Below are 18,627 nucleotides of genomic sequence, written 5' to 3' on the forward strand. Positions count from 1 at the left end.
TATGTAATTTATTCTTTTATTATACTTTTGTCCTTTCATTATTTTTTCGTTTAATATTGTTATTATTTCTAGCATTTCTTCTCTATTAGTTTTTGGGTCCTTACAGTAACCTTATTCTTTTGACACCACTGTTTTTAGTCAATAAATCATAAGAGTTAAATACTGTGAATTTTGCAATAGTATAATGAAATATCGAGGCATTTCTAATGAGTATTTGTTTAGAAATGTGGCCGTATGTTCTCTTCAGTCTGTCTTATTTAATATTTGCTTTGTGTAAGTGGATGAACCAAAATACATAAAGAATACTTGCCAGGTCATTTTTGAGTTTTTATTTCTTACATAAAGAACTGTGCAAATGTTGACAGAGTACATATTGCCTCAAAAGGTCCAATAATATATGGTGTCAGTCAAGCTGTAAACTTTAACCCACATATACCTTGTATTTAATTCTGCTTAGCCGTTACTTGGACATCATCCAAACGTAATTTTAACTTATGAATATCTATAAGCACTGGAATTTAAATTTTATACCACTGTAGTATTACTGATAAAATGGTACAAATCCAATTGATGTGATTATTAAATTTACCAATAAAACTAGTGAACATTTCCTCTCCATCAGGAATTCAGCAACTTATTTAAGAAATGTTATTCATGAAATAGCAAATATAAAAAAGTCAGTGAGAATCTAGGTGACATAGAAAAACATTGAATCCGTGTATAAAAATAGTGTTCATCCTGACTTTAGTGATTTTTCTTTACATGAGTATGGATTCAAATGAGTCCATTAATTTTAAAAGTCTATTGCAAGCAGAAAAAAAGTTCTATTTTATGAGCCAGCATTAAACATATTTTAAAAATCAGGCATAAATTGTTAAAAATCTAAGAATTTGTGTCATCAATCAGAAACACAAAAACTCTTTGAGATGATGATACAATGTAGTTTAAATTGGAACTAATTTTTGAAGGCAGTGATGTTATTCAAGAGGTAAAATTGCCATATTGGGCTTCATTCTGGACATTAGCTAGAAAGAAAACTTTAAGCCCTCTGAGGATGTCCTCCAACTCAATGGACACTTCCTCATTGTCTTTATTCAAAATCCAGTCTCCTTCTTCCAACAGCTTCTGCAGTCCTAACTCATTGCAGCAAGCCAGCAGCACCCTTAGGTGCTGGAGCAACAGTTGCCATACTGTAATTGGTGAAAACATGAATTCACTTAGTTACATATTTTTAAAACTCCTTTGATTATCTTTATTGGTGTTCTCATCAAGTTGAAAATTCAGTTATAAATTCTAAATTTTTGTGAGTAATTTGGGGGATTTTTTCTTTCATCCCTGCACCCTCTCTGTGTGTTCAATCACTTCAGCCTCCCACAGGGACCCATCTAATCCATCTCCTGACTGACTGAGCATATGCCATGTGGGGCCTAGACCTAGCCTGTCAGCAGAGCTCTGAACAAGGCCATGTTTTTAGGTTGCTGCCTGATTCTCTTTTGATTCATTATTTCAGCCACATGCAAAAGAATGAAACTACACTAACATCTAATGCCATAAACAAAGATCAATTCAAAATGGATCAAAGACTTGGATGTAAGACCTAAAACCATAAAATCTATAGAAACCATAGGTAGTATATTTCTAGACATCAATATTTTAATATCCTTTTGTAGTTTTAAAATATAGGTTATATTAAGTACCTTTAAAATCAATGTCCTGTGATTTATTTTAAAGTTGTATCTGATCTTTTTAAATTATTACAAAAACATTTTGCGTTCCTTACAGAAAATATGAAATACATACACGCAAAATATGAAAATATGAAATACATACACGCAAAATGGAAAAATATAAAATGTACTTAATCTCACCAACCACAAATAATTAATTTTAGGTCATTTATCTACCCATCTCTTTCTCAGTACAAATAGTTTTGCACAAATGGGTTATTTTTACCTAACTGTTTTGTAGCTTAATATACCAACTAATATCACATGCAAAGTTTTTCAAAGTTCTCAAAAAATTATATCTTTTCAGATGTATATAAGACTAGATTCTAGTATTTATTCTGAGAACTTCTTTTATTATAGTAAGAAAATTCTATCAGATTTTTAACAGCAGTCTAACATACCTGAATGTAAATTTCTTTTGATATATTCTTTACATAAACACTTTGCAGATCTTCACCAACCCTGACATATATCCTTGCACATTTTGAACAATTTATTGAAAAGATTTCAGATTTAAAATCATCTAGGTTATATATTATTTTGGCACATTGTCCACTTTGGAAGTGTTCAAGACTTATCTTCTAAAATAAATTTTTGTATGAAGAAGTAATGGAATAGGTTATAAACCAAGCTGATGAATTTTCATGTCTTAATTTCTTTAAAAAACAAACAAAAATATTATGTATTTCTCCTTAAAGCCATTCTTTCAATGAATTCAGAAAAATGTATCTCTAATAAAGAAGTCAGTTGAGCAACATTTACCAAAATAATAAAAATATAAACTATAATACAAGCAGTATCTTTTAAACTTGCTTACTTAAATAAAAAATCACTGGAGTGAAGTTTACTAGCCTGATTAACTTCAGCGCTCACCTTACATCTCCTTCTATAGATCCTCTTCTAATAACCGAAGACATAAGTGTTCTGTGCTCCACAGAGGCAGTAATCATTTTTTAAGGAATATTTTTGTTTATCTCTCCTCTTCACTACAGTTCTGCTAGGGAAGGAATAGTCTTTCCATTTTTGAATAATCAATGTTTACTCTGGTGTGTAACAAATAAATTTTTTGTTGGGTAAATCAATCAATTTATTCCTCTATTAATGTCATGATGTTTTAACGAGAGTCACTGAGACTAACAACAATTAAAAGAAAAAAACTGACAGGTATTAAAAGTCAACTAAGTGCCAAGTCTTTGGTAAATCTTTATGGACTTCATAGTTTCTTTTGTTTCTATATCTTTCCTTTTTTTAAATAATATCTCAAATTGCTTCAATTTTCTATAACTGATTATTAGTAAAAATATGTAGCGACCTATATACAATATATTCTTTTTTGATGATACAATTAAAATTTTGTATGATTTATGTTTATATAGATATATATACCCACACTCTAAAAAGAATTTATTATTTATAAAATTACAGTCTCTAAAAAACAAGAAATAAAATACCTTGCAATTCTAAGAACCTTATTTATATTTCACATATGCTGTAGACACAGCTCAGAAACTCAGACATGATGCTTATGAATATGGATAAAGTATAATTAGCTTGGAAAATGCTGCTTCATCACCTACCCTGATATTGTTGATATGCTTCAGTAACTTACTAAGCAGTGTTGGAAAGAGAGCTATCCAAGTTCCAATGGGTTGAAACACTTCTCTTCATCCATAACATGTTAGTGTTTTCCATTCTGTTATCATATGAAAGCCATGTCTTTTAAATCTGGATTGTTGGTATACTGCTTTTAATTGACAGTTGCATGCCATCAAATCTTTCCTTTAATATTTTGGAATGCTTTTTTTTTAAGATTTATTTATTTGCACATACAAGAACTGGGGTACAGGCCAGAGGTACAGGGGTGATGAGAGGATTCACCAGAGACAGAGATAGGAACAGAACAGGCAAATCTACTGAAATACACTTCTGAGGGGAGCAGTGGGTGAAGCAGGAGAGGTCTGCAGTGCCATGTGGGTAGCTCCCTGGCCAGCCAGGGCAGGAGGATGGGGAGGTGTTTAGGGATCAAACTCACTCTGCAGAAGCTATGGACAGCTTCACAGTGCTGTGCTTAACTCTTGCACCACCAGGGAGGCCCCTGGAGTGCTTCTTGAAGTAGAGACCTACCTCATTCCTTGATGACTCCTTTTCCTCACACACAACTGCCTAATTCATTTTCCTGGACTGACTCTGATACACACTCCTACTCAGAAACGTTCAATGACTCCACATTCTTTACTGCTCAGTTTCTTTAGTCTAATATTCAAACCTTCCTGAAATTGACAACTACCAACCTTACTTTTCCACAATGATTTTTATAAACTTTACTGCCCCATGCAATTGAAATGTTTTCTCTCCCTCCTACACATCAAAATTCCCTGTTTCCTTGCCTTGTTGCTACTATATCTCTTAAACAACCATATATATCACCTATCTCATATCTAAACAAGGAGTGAATTACCAAGGATTCAGGAAGGAGCCACTGTCTTCCTGAAAAGCAGAAAAAGATAAAATGCCTATTAGCAAATATCAGGCAATATTCATAAATGTAGGAAGATAAGAAATTAGCATTAGCGGGCCTTCCCTGGTGGCGCAGCGGTTGTGCACTGGGCTTTGAAGCTGCCCGCAGCCTCTGCAGCATCGGTTCGATCCCCGGCAACTGGCGAGGGTCCCACATGGCGTGCAGACCTCTCCTGCCGCCCGCTGCTCCTCTTAGCAGTGTATTTCTTCGTCAGTCTGCCTGTTCTGTTCCCTGCTCTGGCTCTGGTGAATTCTCTCACCCTCCCACGCTTCTGACTGTACCCTGTACTTGTATAAATAAATAAATAAATCTTTAAAAAAAAAAAAGGAAAGAAATTACCAGTAGGGGGCCTCCCTGGTGGCCCAAGCGGTTGACAGTTGTGCTGTGAAGTTGTCTGCAGCCTCTGCAGCGCAGTTTCGATCCCGGCCGGCCGTAGAGAAAACCACATGGTGCAGCAGACCTCTCCTGTCTCGCCTTTTTCGAGACTATTTCTTCATCAGTCTGCCTGTTGTGTTCCCCGCTCTGTCCCTGGTGGATCCTCTCACCCTCCTGCACCTCTGGCCTGTACCCCAGTTCTTGTATAAATAAATAAATCTTCAAAAAAAATTTTCCTCACTTCCTTCCTCCCTCCTTCTCTTCCTCTTTGCTTACACCCCTAGCTTTCTTTGACCCATATTTTCTTGATAAATCTGGATCATAATTATCAATATAAGTTATTTTACTGTGATAATATTGGTATCTACTGAGACCTGTTTTACCCCTATCCAAATTGACTTGGACTCCTGAGCTTTAAAACTCCTCTCTATGTTTTTTTCTTTCCCTATATTCAAACAGATTGTCAGCTGTCACTTCTGCTCTTTTCATGTGCCTATTTGAGAATCTTCATTCTTCTTTCTTTGTAATTTCTGTCTCTAATCCGTTTAAATTCAGAAAACCCGTAACCAAGAGAGTAAGCATGGCATCTAAATTTAGAACAAATATAGAACCTGATTGGGTAATTGAAGTTTATTTTTTAAGTAAGGTACATTGGATTTGTGCCATTTATATTAATACTTATTATTTTCAAGATAAATGACATGCATATAATTTTACTCTATCTAATTCCCAAATGAAACTGTGGTGTTAAGAATTTCTGTCTTCTCAAATGAAGACACTTCATTTTCCATAGAATAATTTCCTAGCATTGTCCAGTGGCTTTTTGCAAGTGCTAGTTATACATGTACAATGTCCCTTTTGCTTGTGTAGGTGTTTCTAATATACCCTTATATAACAAATCTGTTCTGTGAACAATAGAATATTTAAGTGAAAGCAATTAGTACAGCACCTTAAAATAAACTTTACTTCAACAGCAGCAAGTTCTATAATCGTTAGTTTAATGCTCAAATAATATAACTGATTAAAAAAAAATAAAAACCTGTTACCAAGGCACTGACTATGTCTTTGAAGAGAGAGTTGTGTCTGGAGTAACCTGAGTTCAGATTTATAATTTCAAGAGTAGGTATTTAACTTTCCTCAGCCATCATGTATCCTGAAATACAGTAGCATTTTAAACTTTACACATAAGATCCTATTTAATGTATCACTTGGTATCAATGTATTATATAATGATTACTGGGGAGCAAACACTGTTAAAATAGCCAGACATTCAAGTTAAACGGTCCTTTTCCAATATCATTCTATTATCTTGCGTCACCTCTTTTAATCTAAGCCTCAACAAATATATTGTTGCTAGAAGATGAATGTGGCTCAGGTTGTCATTTTGACGATTTTCTTTTGCCATAATACTTTGAGATTCCTTTTTAAAAGCAGCAATGCTTTTTCTCATTTCAACACCTGTGAGGCAGGATATGCTGCCCCACATTCCCACAATTCACTTGGAATGTGTTTAGGGATAAAGTCAGGTAATGCATTTAGTTCTTCATTTGCTTGACTGTCCCACAGCAGTAGATTAAACTGACCAGTTGTGTCCTGGCAACACTGCCAGCCTTCATGCTCTGTGTCTTTTGATTTTTGTAATGTGTCTCTTGGCTTCTCTTTGTTCTCACTGGAACCTCAATTACCATCCCCACTTTCTCCATTTAAACGTTGGGATTCCTAAGGGTTTTGCTCCAGACCTTCCTCTTCCAAAAAACAATTAATAATATGTGCTGATAATTAATAATTCTAAATCTGTAGCCCATAACAATACCGCCTACTAGATATCTCTACTCCATAATTCTATAGTTTTAAACAAGTGACATATTTTCTATTCACAGGCAACAGGTCCTCAGGGCTCATTAAAAGAGGATGCCAAAGCGTCTCTTCAGAAAAGTTTTGGGATTCTTAATGAAGCCAAGAAGTTAGCAAATAATGTGAAAGGTAAGTGTGACCTCTCTCTATTCTTATTTTCAGGTTTACTAGAGTTGTAATTGGTGGGATATTTTCTCACACAATTGAAAATGTGTAATTGTTTTACCATGATTTTTAAGGTTATTTTTACTATCTGGATCTAATGCAAGTAAACTATCTTACTAGTTTTATAATATTTTATCTTCACAACTCACCTTGTATTGGACAATATTTCATCATTTTTAAATTAATTTCTATACCATCATTTTACTTATATCTAAAGTAGAATAATCTATCAATTAAACTGGTAAGTTTTTTAAGGCACCAAACTCTGTCTTGGTTTCGGAAATGAAAGTAACAAAGGAATTCATTTGGCAGGTATAATATAAATGTCCATGGCAACTAAGTTTTCTTAGTGGATCACATTTCCTGAGAAGTTTTCATACCTTTCTAAATATATTTTTCATGTATTTTATTCCCAAAGTATGTAAACTGATAGATGATAGGTTTTGAATTTGGTATGTATTGTTCGATATTAGAAAAGCAAGGAATTCAATTAGTAAATGGACACCAAAGAGATGTCTAGAACACCTATAGATATGTAAAAAATGTTCATCATCACTCCCAATAAGAGAGATGCAAGCCAAAACCACAAGATATCATCTCACACCCATGAAAATGGCACATGTTAAAAAATCCTCAGCAACCAATGCTGGAGAGTAGAGAAAGAAAAACCCTGCCACACTGTTTTTGGGAATATAAACTAGTGCAGCCATTATGGAAAGCTATCTGAATTTACCTTAAAAGTTAAATGAGGTGGGCCTCCCTGGTGGCACAGGCGGTTAAGATGCAACCTATAGCCACTGCAGAATGAGTTCGATCCCCAGCCAGGGAACTACCCACATGACTCAGCAGACCTCTCATGTCTCACCTGCTGCGCCCCTCAGCAGTGTATTTCAGTAGATCTGCCTGTTCTGTTCCCCACTCTGTCTGTTGAATCCTCCCACCCTCCACACCTCTGGCCTGTACCCAGTTCTTGTATGCATAAATAAAAATAAATCTTAAAAAAACAAAAATTAAATGAGTAAATACCATATGACTTAGCAATTCCATCCTTAAGTATCTATCCAAAGAATGTGAGCCCCCAAACTCAAAAACTAAATGCTCTACAATGAATTGTAATGCTGTTTACAATAGCTAGGACATGGGGACAACCCAAACACCTAGCTATAAAAGATTAGCTCAAGAAGATGTGATACACAGGGAACTATAAAGATGGTGCACGGGTGAATTGGTGAAGGAAATGAAATTCTATGGGGACTACACCTGCTGTGGGGAAGGAAAAAAAGCAAATATTGTTTAAAAATGAAAAATGATGTAAAATATATATCAATAAAAATTTTTTTAAATAAAAGATTAACTTTGATAAACCAAAAAATAAAAAGATATGATATACCTATACTCTGCAACCATAAGGAAAGACAGTATCATTTACGGTAAAATGGCAGGTGTTTGAGGGGAATATGTGTAATAAAGCAAGTCAAAATGACAAAGACAAATATTGGACATTTATATAGTGAAAACTTTGTCAAAATAAAATTTTTATAAAAACTAGTGAATATTGGGCCTCCCCGGTGGCGCAGCAGTTGAGCACTGGGTTGCAAAGCTGCACGCAGCCTCTGCAGCGCCGGTTCGATCCCCGGCCGCCGGGCAAGGGTCCCACATGGCGCGCAGACCTCTCCTGCCACACCCGCTATTCCCCTCAGCAGTGTACTTCCGTCAGTCTCCCTGCTCTTCTCTCCCCTCTGGCTCTGGTGAATTCTCTCACCCTCCCGTGCTTCTGACTGTACCCAGTACTTGTATAAATAAATAAATAAATCTTAAAAAAAAAAAAGCCAACTAGTGAATATTAAGAAATGAAGTGAAGTTCCTGAGATTAAGAGAGAGGGAAAAGAAAGAGAATTCGAAAGGGATATAAAGGATTGTGGTGGTGACAAAAAAATCAATATAGCAGCTCTCTTGATAAGCCATTATATTTATTTCATCTAAATATTTACTGTTTCTCATTTGAATTGCCTCCTGCTTCTTTCTCCATTTTAATTCCTTACCATCTTCTGCCTGGCTTCCACACTTGCACCCTTACTGAAATATTTATGGTCACTCCAAAACATGCTTGTGTTCCAAGCCTCCAGTTTCACAAGGCTATTCCTTTTCTTAGGGATGTTTTGCAATCCTTCCTTCTTTTTCATCTACCACCTACCAAACCTTCAAGATTTAAGCAAGTTGTCATCTTCTCTAGGAAACCTAACACTCTGTCTGAGTTACATGCCCTTTCTCTGTGCAAACCTTCCTCAGGGACAAGTCAAACCACTGCAACTGTGACCTTACGTTCTGTCTCCTTGAGGTTATACACAAGATCTTCATTTTCACTTTCTTTTTCTACTGTATATAATAGACACTGACACAAATTAGGAAATGTCTTTTTTCACTAAGCAAACAATGTTGGACTTCACTAAGTTTAAAAGAGAAGAGGTTTTATAATCATTTATATTTATCATGCTTTAATAGTCTTTCACCTCATATAAAAGGCTGATATGAATTTACAAGTTCTGACTCCATTAAAAATGGCACTTGACAGTAAAATGCCTTGGGCTGTGTATCACAGGTAAAATAAGTCTCCCTATACACATAATTCTATGATAAAGATCACTTTGATAATAACACAGAGTCAAATTGGTTTACCTATTGGACAGTTGAGTTGATGTCATTACTTTGTGTTCACTCTTTCCTACCGGATACCTTTACCCAGAGCTGAGACTAGAGTATGGTAAAGAGGTGAACTGTTCAAGTACATGGTCAGATCCTGTTTTTATTCATTTAAATTTTAATATTTTGTACATTCATCTTTTAATTTAATTTTGATTTTTTAAAAGATGAATTAAACTGTATTTATCTCAATTACTGAGCTTTTTGGTGCCCCTTTAAATTTCACACCTGAGTGGAATGTCTCACTTCCTCCATCCAACTCCCAGCCCTGCCCTGGCTTCTGTTTCCCCAAAAACACCAGTATTATAAAAATGAAGAAAGAATTCCATTTTAAGGAGGTTTCTTTTTCCAAGAGAAAAAGAAATCTAAAGATAGGCATGGTAGAAAGTGTTAAGAAACAATAATGTTCATTAATTTAAATGTCTCTTTTTGTACTTCAGGTAGTACATTATTTAAAGTAATGAAAACCCACAAACTACTCAAGTAATAATTCCTCCAAAAAACTAAGCCAAGCTCTGACAGAGATGGGAATGTTTTCTTGCTACATTATGACAGCCCCCTGATTTGTGGCCAATTACACAAGTTATAAAATGGCTGTTAATCAGGGATATGCCATATATTACCATCAGGAACTGCTGAAATAGGCCCTACAGAGCAAAACTCTTGACAGCAGCTATTAAAACAGAGATTTAGTCATTTCTCTCTCTGTGGTGCCTGGAGTTAGAAGGAATAAAAATGGTGAGGCCAGTATACCCTCCATATTTCTAATTTGTTACTTGGTTCAATTCAGTACAACCCCGTGAGCGAGTGCGCCTTAGTCATGAATGACTTAGTGTTGTTCCCTGCCATTTTTATGTTGCCCTTGCCTTGAGGGAGTCTGAACTTGCCAGGAGCAATTTGTTTTGCTTTTTAATTTTTGAATATACATTTGTTAAAAGTATATTTGCTTTTATTCAAGTTTGCAATTTGAGGCCAGTCTACATTATGCTGACTAAATGGAGATAAAAATTATTTTATTGATGGTTATGAGGCTTGGTGTAAATTGATGATCAAGAGGATAAATTAATACCACCAGGTGAATTGATGCTAGTGTGCAGATGGGTGAGAGATAATTAGCCAGTTGAACAAACACGTAGAATATGTATAGGGGGAGAAATGCTGTAATAATTGCATATTAGAAGTCTGAGAATACTAATATTTTATGACTATATACCTTACCATTATGTGGAGTAGTTCAGTTTTATATACTTCTTAATTTATCCTAATCTTTGTCTTTTCCCAATGTAAGCAAAATTGTTTAATAACTTGGGAACAAATAGATAACATCTCTGTAAAATAGATAAAACATATGAAATTAAAAAATCTGTTCCCAAGAATATCAAATCAATGTACTTATTGCATGACATGGGGTGCTAACACACAGAACAATACCAAATATATTCCAAACATTAACTGAGTAATTAATTGATACTTTCCTTCTTTTCTGTGATCCTCGAAACATTCAGTCATTTAATCCTAATAAATGTATCAGACAGGTTATGAGATAGTGAATGTTGTACACTTGCAATCACTAACCTGTAAAGAGTCTATGTTATTATTTTAGGTTAGAAAAAGATAATAAACAGGAATAGTGTGGTGCTATTAAACCAAAGTATGATGCAAGAGATAAATTTCTTCTAAAATATTGTTTTATTATTAAAAATACACTATCTTTGAATTTATATCCTACCAATTGCCAGAATCAGCCTTTCCATACATGAGTGTGTGAAAGCTTTAAAAAAAATACACTTCAGAAAATCAAAATCAACAAACAACTATGAACCAGAGACACTCTATGGGTGGTGGGGGGCGGGGAGGGGAGGGATTGGCGTCAAAATAAGGGGATTGCAATTGTAAGGGGAATATAAAAATAAAATTTATTTTAAAAAAATACACTTCACTGGCAAAAGCAATTTTTTTTTAAAGATTTATTTATTTATTTATTTATTTATACAAGCACTGGGTACAGTGAGAAGCACGGGAGGGTGAGAGAATTCACCAGAGCCAGAGCAGGGAACAGAGCAGGCAGACTGACGAAACACACTGCTGAGGGGAGCAGCAGGCGGCAGGAGAGGTCTGTGCGCCATGTGGGACCCTCCTCCGGTGGCCGGGGACCAGCTGGGGATAGAACCAGCGCTGTAGAGGCTGCGGGCAGCTTTGCAACCCAGCGCTCAACTGCTGGGCCACCGGGGAGGCCCTCAAAAGCATATTTGGATTAAATGGATGTAGTGAAGCCTAGATTTCGGGCCTACTAGAGTCTGGGATCAAAGTAATCTTTTTCTGATTACTCATTCAGAATTTTAGTTACTTTTTTTAGGGCATGAGAAGAGAAAATTTAAAAAATAAAACCAGGTTGTATTTGGCTCAGGAGTCAAAAAGAAGTTACATTATAGTGACAACTGCGCAAAAGCAGGAACCATTGGAACCAGAGAACAGTTGTGTTGCTTAAAAGGGATGCAAATTCAATTTCTTGTAGGATATCTTGCTGGCCAAGCAACACAAGCCTGCAGGCCCATAGTTAGGCTTTAGTTAGAGCTTGTCCTAGAGGAATCATCTGTGGGGTTTCATATCTGGTGGGTTTAGCTGCTCATCCACTGACTGAACAAGGGACTCCCCTCTAATCTGATATCATAAGTCTTGGGACAACCTGCTACCAGACAAGTTCACTGTCCCTCCTTTCCTGAGGCTCTACTACACCCTGGATTGGAAGAGCATATTCAGTTCAGCTGACTTTTTTTTTTTAGATTTATTTATTTGTTTATGTATTTATGTGTAGAAGAATGGGGGTGTAGGCCAGAGGTACAGGGGGTAAAAAGATTCACCAGAGGCAGAGTAGGGAACAGAACAGGTGGATTTATTGAAAGACACTGCTAAGGGGTGAGACAGGAGGTCTGCTGCACCATATGTAGGTTAGCTCCTTGGCCTGGGATGAAACTCAGGCCATAGTGTGATAGCACTGAGACTTATCCCCTAGGCCACCAGGGAGACCCCCCCAGATGACTTATGGAGGGCCTGACAAACACGATGGCCACACTGAACAAAATCTAATTTATCACTTTGGGATCAGGTTGAGGTTTCTAAGTAAAATGCTTCCCTATAAACAAGGGCTTGATTAGTTGATCCCCGAGGTTTCATGTGTGATCACTCTGGTCTACAGGTACCTGCAAAAGGAGCAATCAGAGATAGGATACATCATAAAAACACACTAGGGAACAGGAATAACATACTGTAAGAGGACCAGATGTATAAGAAGTAATGACTGGGTGTAACCACCTCGTCAAACCAATTGACAGGAACACAGTTCGTGGTTTTCGCCCAGATTCTTCCTTGTACAGCTGTTCCACCTTCTTCACAGTTGCACTGGATCATGGGGTTGACTTGGGGGCAGATTCTTTAGAAATCTCAGTAATAAGAAGAAAAATTAATTTACAAGTGGATAAATTATAGTAAAGTGATTTGAGTGAAAAGGAATTCTTGCAAAATGTAACTTGGATTATAGAATGTACTCTTGGCTTAGTCTCCAAAAATCAAAATTAAAGAATTGGTTGAATTTTCTTTTAGCTATTAACAATTCTGTTTCTTTAGCCATATCATAATTCAAACTAGACAATTTGCTTCCATTTTTCCTTCAAAGTCGGTTATAGCCTCATATATCTTTTCATTTACAATCAGCCTTAAAATGATTAATTTTCTAAGTTTTCATGCAATAGTTATATAATGTTTTCATGGTCATAGCTGCAATCCTAGTGTTTTGTCTTGGTTTGAGAAATTCCAGAACTGCTTCATTAAAAAAAAAAAATCAAAGTGTAAGAAAGGATATATTAAGAAAAGATTGGAATCAAATTTCTGGAACATATAAATAAGAATGGGGTTAGAATATTCACATGTTGATTTTCTAGTTCTGAAAGTGAACCATCAAATGTACTGCTTTGGAACTTGAGGGACAGCAGTAACATTCTTCAGGTTGACAAAAAAGCATCCCTTCAATTATTCTCAAATAATTTATATAAGTGTCATAGTGATAATCACACTAGCTTTATTTCACAATAATATCCAAAGGTTTTTATATTAGCACAGTGAAAATAATAGAAAAATTAAAAGGTAGATAATTGTGATTGACAAAAAAAGAAAATCTGTTTACTTGTAAAACATAGTCTGAGGGCCTAAAATTGAAAATAATATAACTTAGGAACTGAAATGGGCATATAGTGTTTTATATCCACTATACAAATTAACCTAAATTTTGTACATTAAAAACTAGCAGAAAAAAGCTGGAATACTTACATTTGTTATATTATCACTACTAAATGACATATTTTAATAATAATGAGATCAACTAAAGTAACAAGTAAAAACCTGTATAAAACCTAATTATTTAAGTAAACAGTATATAAAATATTCTTTCATTTATAAAAAATGACATTTTGACAGAAATATTTCAGAAGTTATTGTTCTATTCCTTTGATTTTGTTTCAAATATTTATAAATGATGTTTATGAAATTTTGGGGATACTGCTTAAAAATGATATCTATTCAGGCCTCCCTGGTGGCGCAGTGATTAAAGTCTCAGTGCTATCAAGTATTGCCAGCCACTGTGCCCTGAGTTTGATCCCCAGCCAGGGATCTAACCCATATGGCACAGCAAACCTCTCCTGCCTCTCCCGCTGCTTCCCTCAGCAGTGTATTTCAGTAGATCCACCTGTTCTCTTCCTCACTCTGTCTCTGGTGAATCCTCTCACCCAACCCACCCCCACACCTCTAGCCTAGACCCCAGTTCTTGTATGCATAAATAAATAAAATTAATATTTTAAAAAATTATATCTAAGACTTTAAAAAGTTTATCTAACAATCCACTTCGATAATAAATTATTTAATGAGTGACATTAGTGGGAGTGATAACAAGAGGGCATTATCACAAATGCAATAAAAGACTGATTCTTTTAAAGTTTTTTCTCCAAAGAAAACCATTAAATTAAATCAGTTATAGATCAAAAACCAAGAAAAATGTACAATTGTTGCACATACTGAAGTGTTTTGTGGTCATATAAATATATATCTTATTATAATCTGAAATACATTTATAGGAAAATTAAATCCCCTTTCTTACTTTTTATTAATTTTAAAGTAACTTCAAATTGCTGGTATAAACTCAGAGTTGATTTAAATTGTTTCATCCTTTTTCATTTTCTGTTCACAGAAAATGATGACCACCTGAATGGCTTGACAACCAGATTAGAAAACGCTGATGCTAGAAATGGGGCTCTCTTGAGGGCTTTGAATGACACTTTGGGAAAGTTATCAGCCATTCCGAATGGTAAGCATTTATGATGCTATAAACTGTGTCAGTTGACTTGAACTTTTAAAAAATATTATTTCTTCTATCATTTTTTCTAAAATTACACCTGTACTGCTGTCAGGATATTTACTGGTTTTCTTACTTATGAATTCTTCTTTGTGCACCTGAGAAACTAGACTGTATTTTACACTCTGATATTTCTTATCATTTGTTATCTTAGAAAATGTCCTTAAGAATATATTACATAAAGGAAAATATAGTCATTTTATTATATTGTTCTTCCATGTTTCAGCCCAGGAAATCTTATCTTAGTGGAAAAGAATAAAATCAGACAGACACTTTTCTCTTAAATGTTGATGTACTACCACAAAGTTACAGTTTATTACAGTGCTTACAATAATAGGTGAGAGTCTACTGAGTTTTAACACATTTCTTGGGTAAGTTCAGTTCCATAAATGTTGCAGCTCTCAAAAATATTTACAATTGAAACATTCCTGTGTGATCTTCTTGCAAGGGGAGTAGCATGTTTATCCCTATTTACTGAGACACGTTACCTAGGACCATTACAAAAAGTGGGATTTGAATAAAACGTCTCACACACTCACAAGAAAAAAGGGAAGAAAACTCAAATAAAATAGGACCAATAATGAAAGAGGACAAATTACAACCAACACAGCAGAAATTCATAGGATAATTAAAGATTACTCTAAACATTTATCTGCTAACAAATTTAACAATCTAGAAGATATGGATAAATTCCTAGAATTATATAACCATCTGAAACAGAATAGGAAAGAAATAGAAATCCTGATCAGAACAATCACAAGCAAGGAAATTGAAACAGTAATCAAAACTCTCCCAAAAAAATCAAAGCCCAGGACTAAATGACCCCACAAATAAATTCTACCGAACTATCAAAGATGAGCTAATAACTATCCTCTCAAACACATCCTGAAAAAATTGAAGAAGGAACAGTTCCAGGCACATTCTATGATACCAACATTACTCCACTACGAAAACCAAACAAAAGATACACAATAAAAGAAAGCTACAGACCAGTATCATAATGAATACTGATGTAAAAATCCTCAATAAAATCTTAGTAAACTGAATCCAAAAATGCATTAAAAAGATCATACGTCAAGACCAAGTGGAATTTATAGCAGAGGCACAGGGATGGTTCAACATCCAAAAATCAATCAAAGAAATTCACCACATCAACAAAAAAGAGGTTAAAACTACATGATCTTATCAATAGACATTGATTTGTGATGAAAACTCTTGAAAACTGGATAAATGAAAAGCTTTTGAAATAAGATCAGGCACATGACAAGGATGCCCACTCTCACCACTACTATTCAACATAATACCAGATAGGTACAATAATCAGATAAGAGAAAGACAGAAAATTAAGATAAAACTTATTAATTGTTATATTGAGTACCCAAAAGACTCCATGGAAAAATTAATCAAAACAAGAAACCAGTTCAGCAAATTGGCAAGTTACAAAATCAATACACAAAAATCAATTGCCTTCCTATATGCAAACAGTGAACTGGAAGAGGAGGAAATTTAAAAAAACATCCAATTACAATAACACCCAAAATATTTGAATATCTAGGAATTAACCTAACAAAAGAGGTGAAATAAAATTATTGTACATCATACAAAGAAAACTGACATTGTTAAGGAAATAGAAGACAAAAAGAAATGGAAAACTGTTCCCTGCTCATAGATAGGAAGAATCAACATTGTCAAAATGTCCAACCTACCCAAAGCAATCTATATATATAGATCCATATATCTATATTCAACCTACATATTAATATATATCAATATATACATCTATATATCTATATTCAATCTATATATCTATATTCAATCTCAATAAAAATTTCAATGACATTCTTCAAAGAAATGGAACAAACATTACTGAAATTCATATGGAAAAACAAAAGACCTCGGATAGCCAAAGCTGTCTTAACAAAAAAGGAGAAAAATAGTGGTATTACAAGTCTATTCTTCAGACTATATTATAAAGCAATTATAATTAAAACAGCATGGTACTGTAACAAACATGCAAGCCAATGGAATAGAATTGAGAGCCCAGAAATAAGCCCGCACATATATGGCCACTTAATCTATGACAAAGGAGTGAAGAATACACATTGAAACAAAGAAAGCCTCTTCAATAAGTGGTGTTGGAAAAACTGGGATGCCACATACAAAAGAATGACACTAGACCATTATCTCACACCTTACACAAAAATCAACTCATAATGTATGTTGTATCAAAAAATGGATGTTATACCTGAAACAATTAAATACATTGACGAAAACATAAGGGAAATACTCCATGACATACATTTCAGAGATCTCTTTACAGAACCATCTCCAGCAGCAAGACAAACAAAAGAGAGTATTAACAAATTGGACTACATCAAATTAAAAAGTTTCTTCACTGTGGAGGAGAATGTAACTAGAACAAAGAGACACTACAGATTGGGAGAAAATATTTGCAAAACATATATCAAACAAAGGACTGATAGCAAAGATCTACAATGAGCACATACAACTCAACAAAGAGAAAACAAATAACCCAATCAAGAAATGGGCAGAGGACCTAAATAGGCACTTCCCTAAAGAAGAGATGCAGATGGCCAGTAGGCACATGAAAAAGTGCTCGTTGTCACTTATCATTAGGTATATGTAAATCAAAACCACAATGAGATACTATCACAAGCCACTAAAAATGACTCACATCAAAATGAGCAAAAACAAATGCTGGTGAGGGTGTAGAGAAAAAGGAATCCTCTTACACTGCTGATGGAAATGTAGACTGGTCCAACCCCTGTGGAAAGAAGTGTGGAGATTTCTCAAAAGACTTAAGATTGATCTGCCATATGATCCAGCAATTCCACTCCTAGGTATCTACCCAAAGAACACAAAAACACTAATTTGAAAGAAAATCTGCACTCCTCTGTTTATTGCAACACTATTTGCAATAGCCAAGATATAGAAGCAACCTAAATACCCCCAAACAGAAGAGTGGATGAAGACAATGTGGTACATATAAACAATAGAATATAAGTCAGCATTCAAAAAAGATAAAATCAGGCAATTTGCAGCAACAGAGATAGAGATAATGCTAAGTGAAATAAGGCAGAATGAGATACTGGATGGTGTCACAAATATGTGGAATATAGAGAAAACAAACTAAGAATCAGAGAAAGATAATCTTAAAAACTTACTCTTGGAAACTGACTGTAGAACTGAAGCATCCTAAGGGGTCTGGGGAAGGAAGTAAGAACAAAGGGGGAAGCAAGTACAAAAGTTCTGTGGGTGACTTGGTGGAGCATACCCTGCAGTGGTGATAGCTAAAGTGGAGACTCCTAATGCAACCACAATTAAGAGAATAAATTATTATTTTAAAAAATGCCACTTGTGATATTTGTACCCATAGTTGAACTTCAGAGCCTATAGGCTTAACTACTATTCTATACATATTAGTAGCCCTCGTATGTATAAAATATACTCTTTATACAAATTATGATCGATAAAACAAATGCATGCACTCAGATAACACAGGAAATATTAAAATCCTAATGATTCTCTATAACATTAAAAAACCTAAATAACTTCCCAGCTTTTCATGTCATTTCTTCAGCAATAAGGACATAAATAGAAAATTCCCAATGCTGAAAACAAACATAAAAGTAAAAACACATGGTCTATCCTATTTGAAAAATTTAAACAGTTTGATTTTTCCCATCTGAAAGTTCAGATTAAACTATTAAATTTAGTTTGGATAATGCTATATGGCTCAATGGGGTAAGTACTTCTCTTTAACATGTTCAGCAGGAAATCACAGTATACTTGTACAATGAATGCTTAGAATAATCATTCTGCTGTTTAAAGAGTTAATCAGGTATTTGTAGCAAAGGTGTCTGAGA

At 34.8% G+C, this 18,627-nt stretch overlaps 1 protein-coding gene across 1 annotated transcript in view; it reads left to right on the forward strand.

Moving 5' to 3' along the window:
* Positions 1–18,627, forward strand: part of LAMA2 (laminin subunit alpha 2) — a 536,992-nt gene that overhangs the window by 448,076 nt on the left and 70,289 nt on the right. Inside the window, exons 41-42 of the mRNA XM_054697817.1 lie at positions 6,501–6,603; positions 14,576–14,692. Coding sequence (XP_054553792.1) covers positions 6,501–6,603; positions 14,576–14,692 — 220 coding nt within the window. The remainder of the gene's footprint in view (positions 1–6,500; positions 6,604–14,575; positions 14,693–18,627) is intronic.

Source organism: Talpa occidentalis, unplaced genomic scaffold (assembly GCF_014898055.3).
Source record: "Talpa occidentalis isolate TD23 unplaced genomic scaffold, MPIMG_talOcc4v2.1 talOcc4.2, whole genome shotgun sequence".
NCBI classification, from domain to species: domain Eukaryota; kingdom Metazoa; phylum Chordata; class Mammalia; order Eulipotyphla; family Talpidae; genus Talpa; species Talpa occidentalis.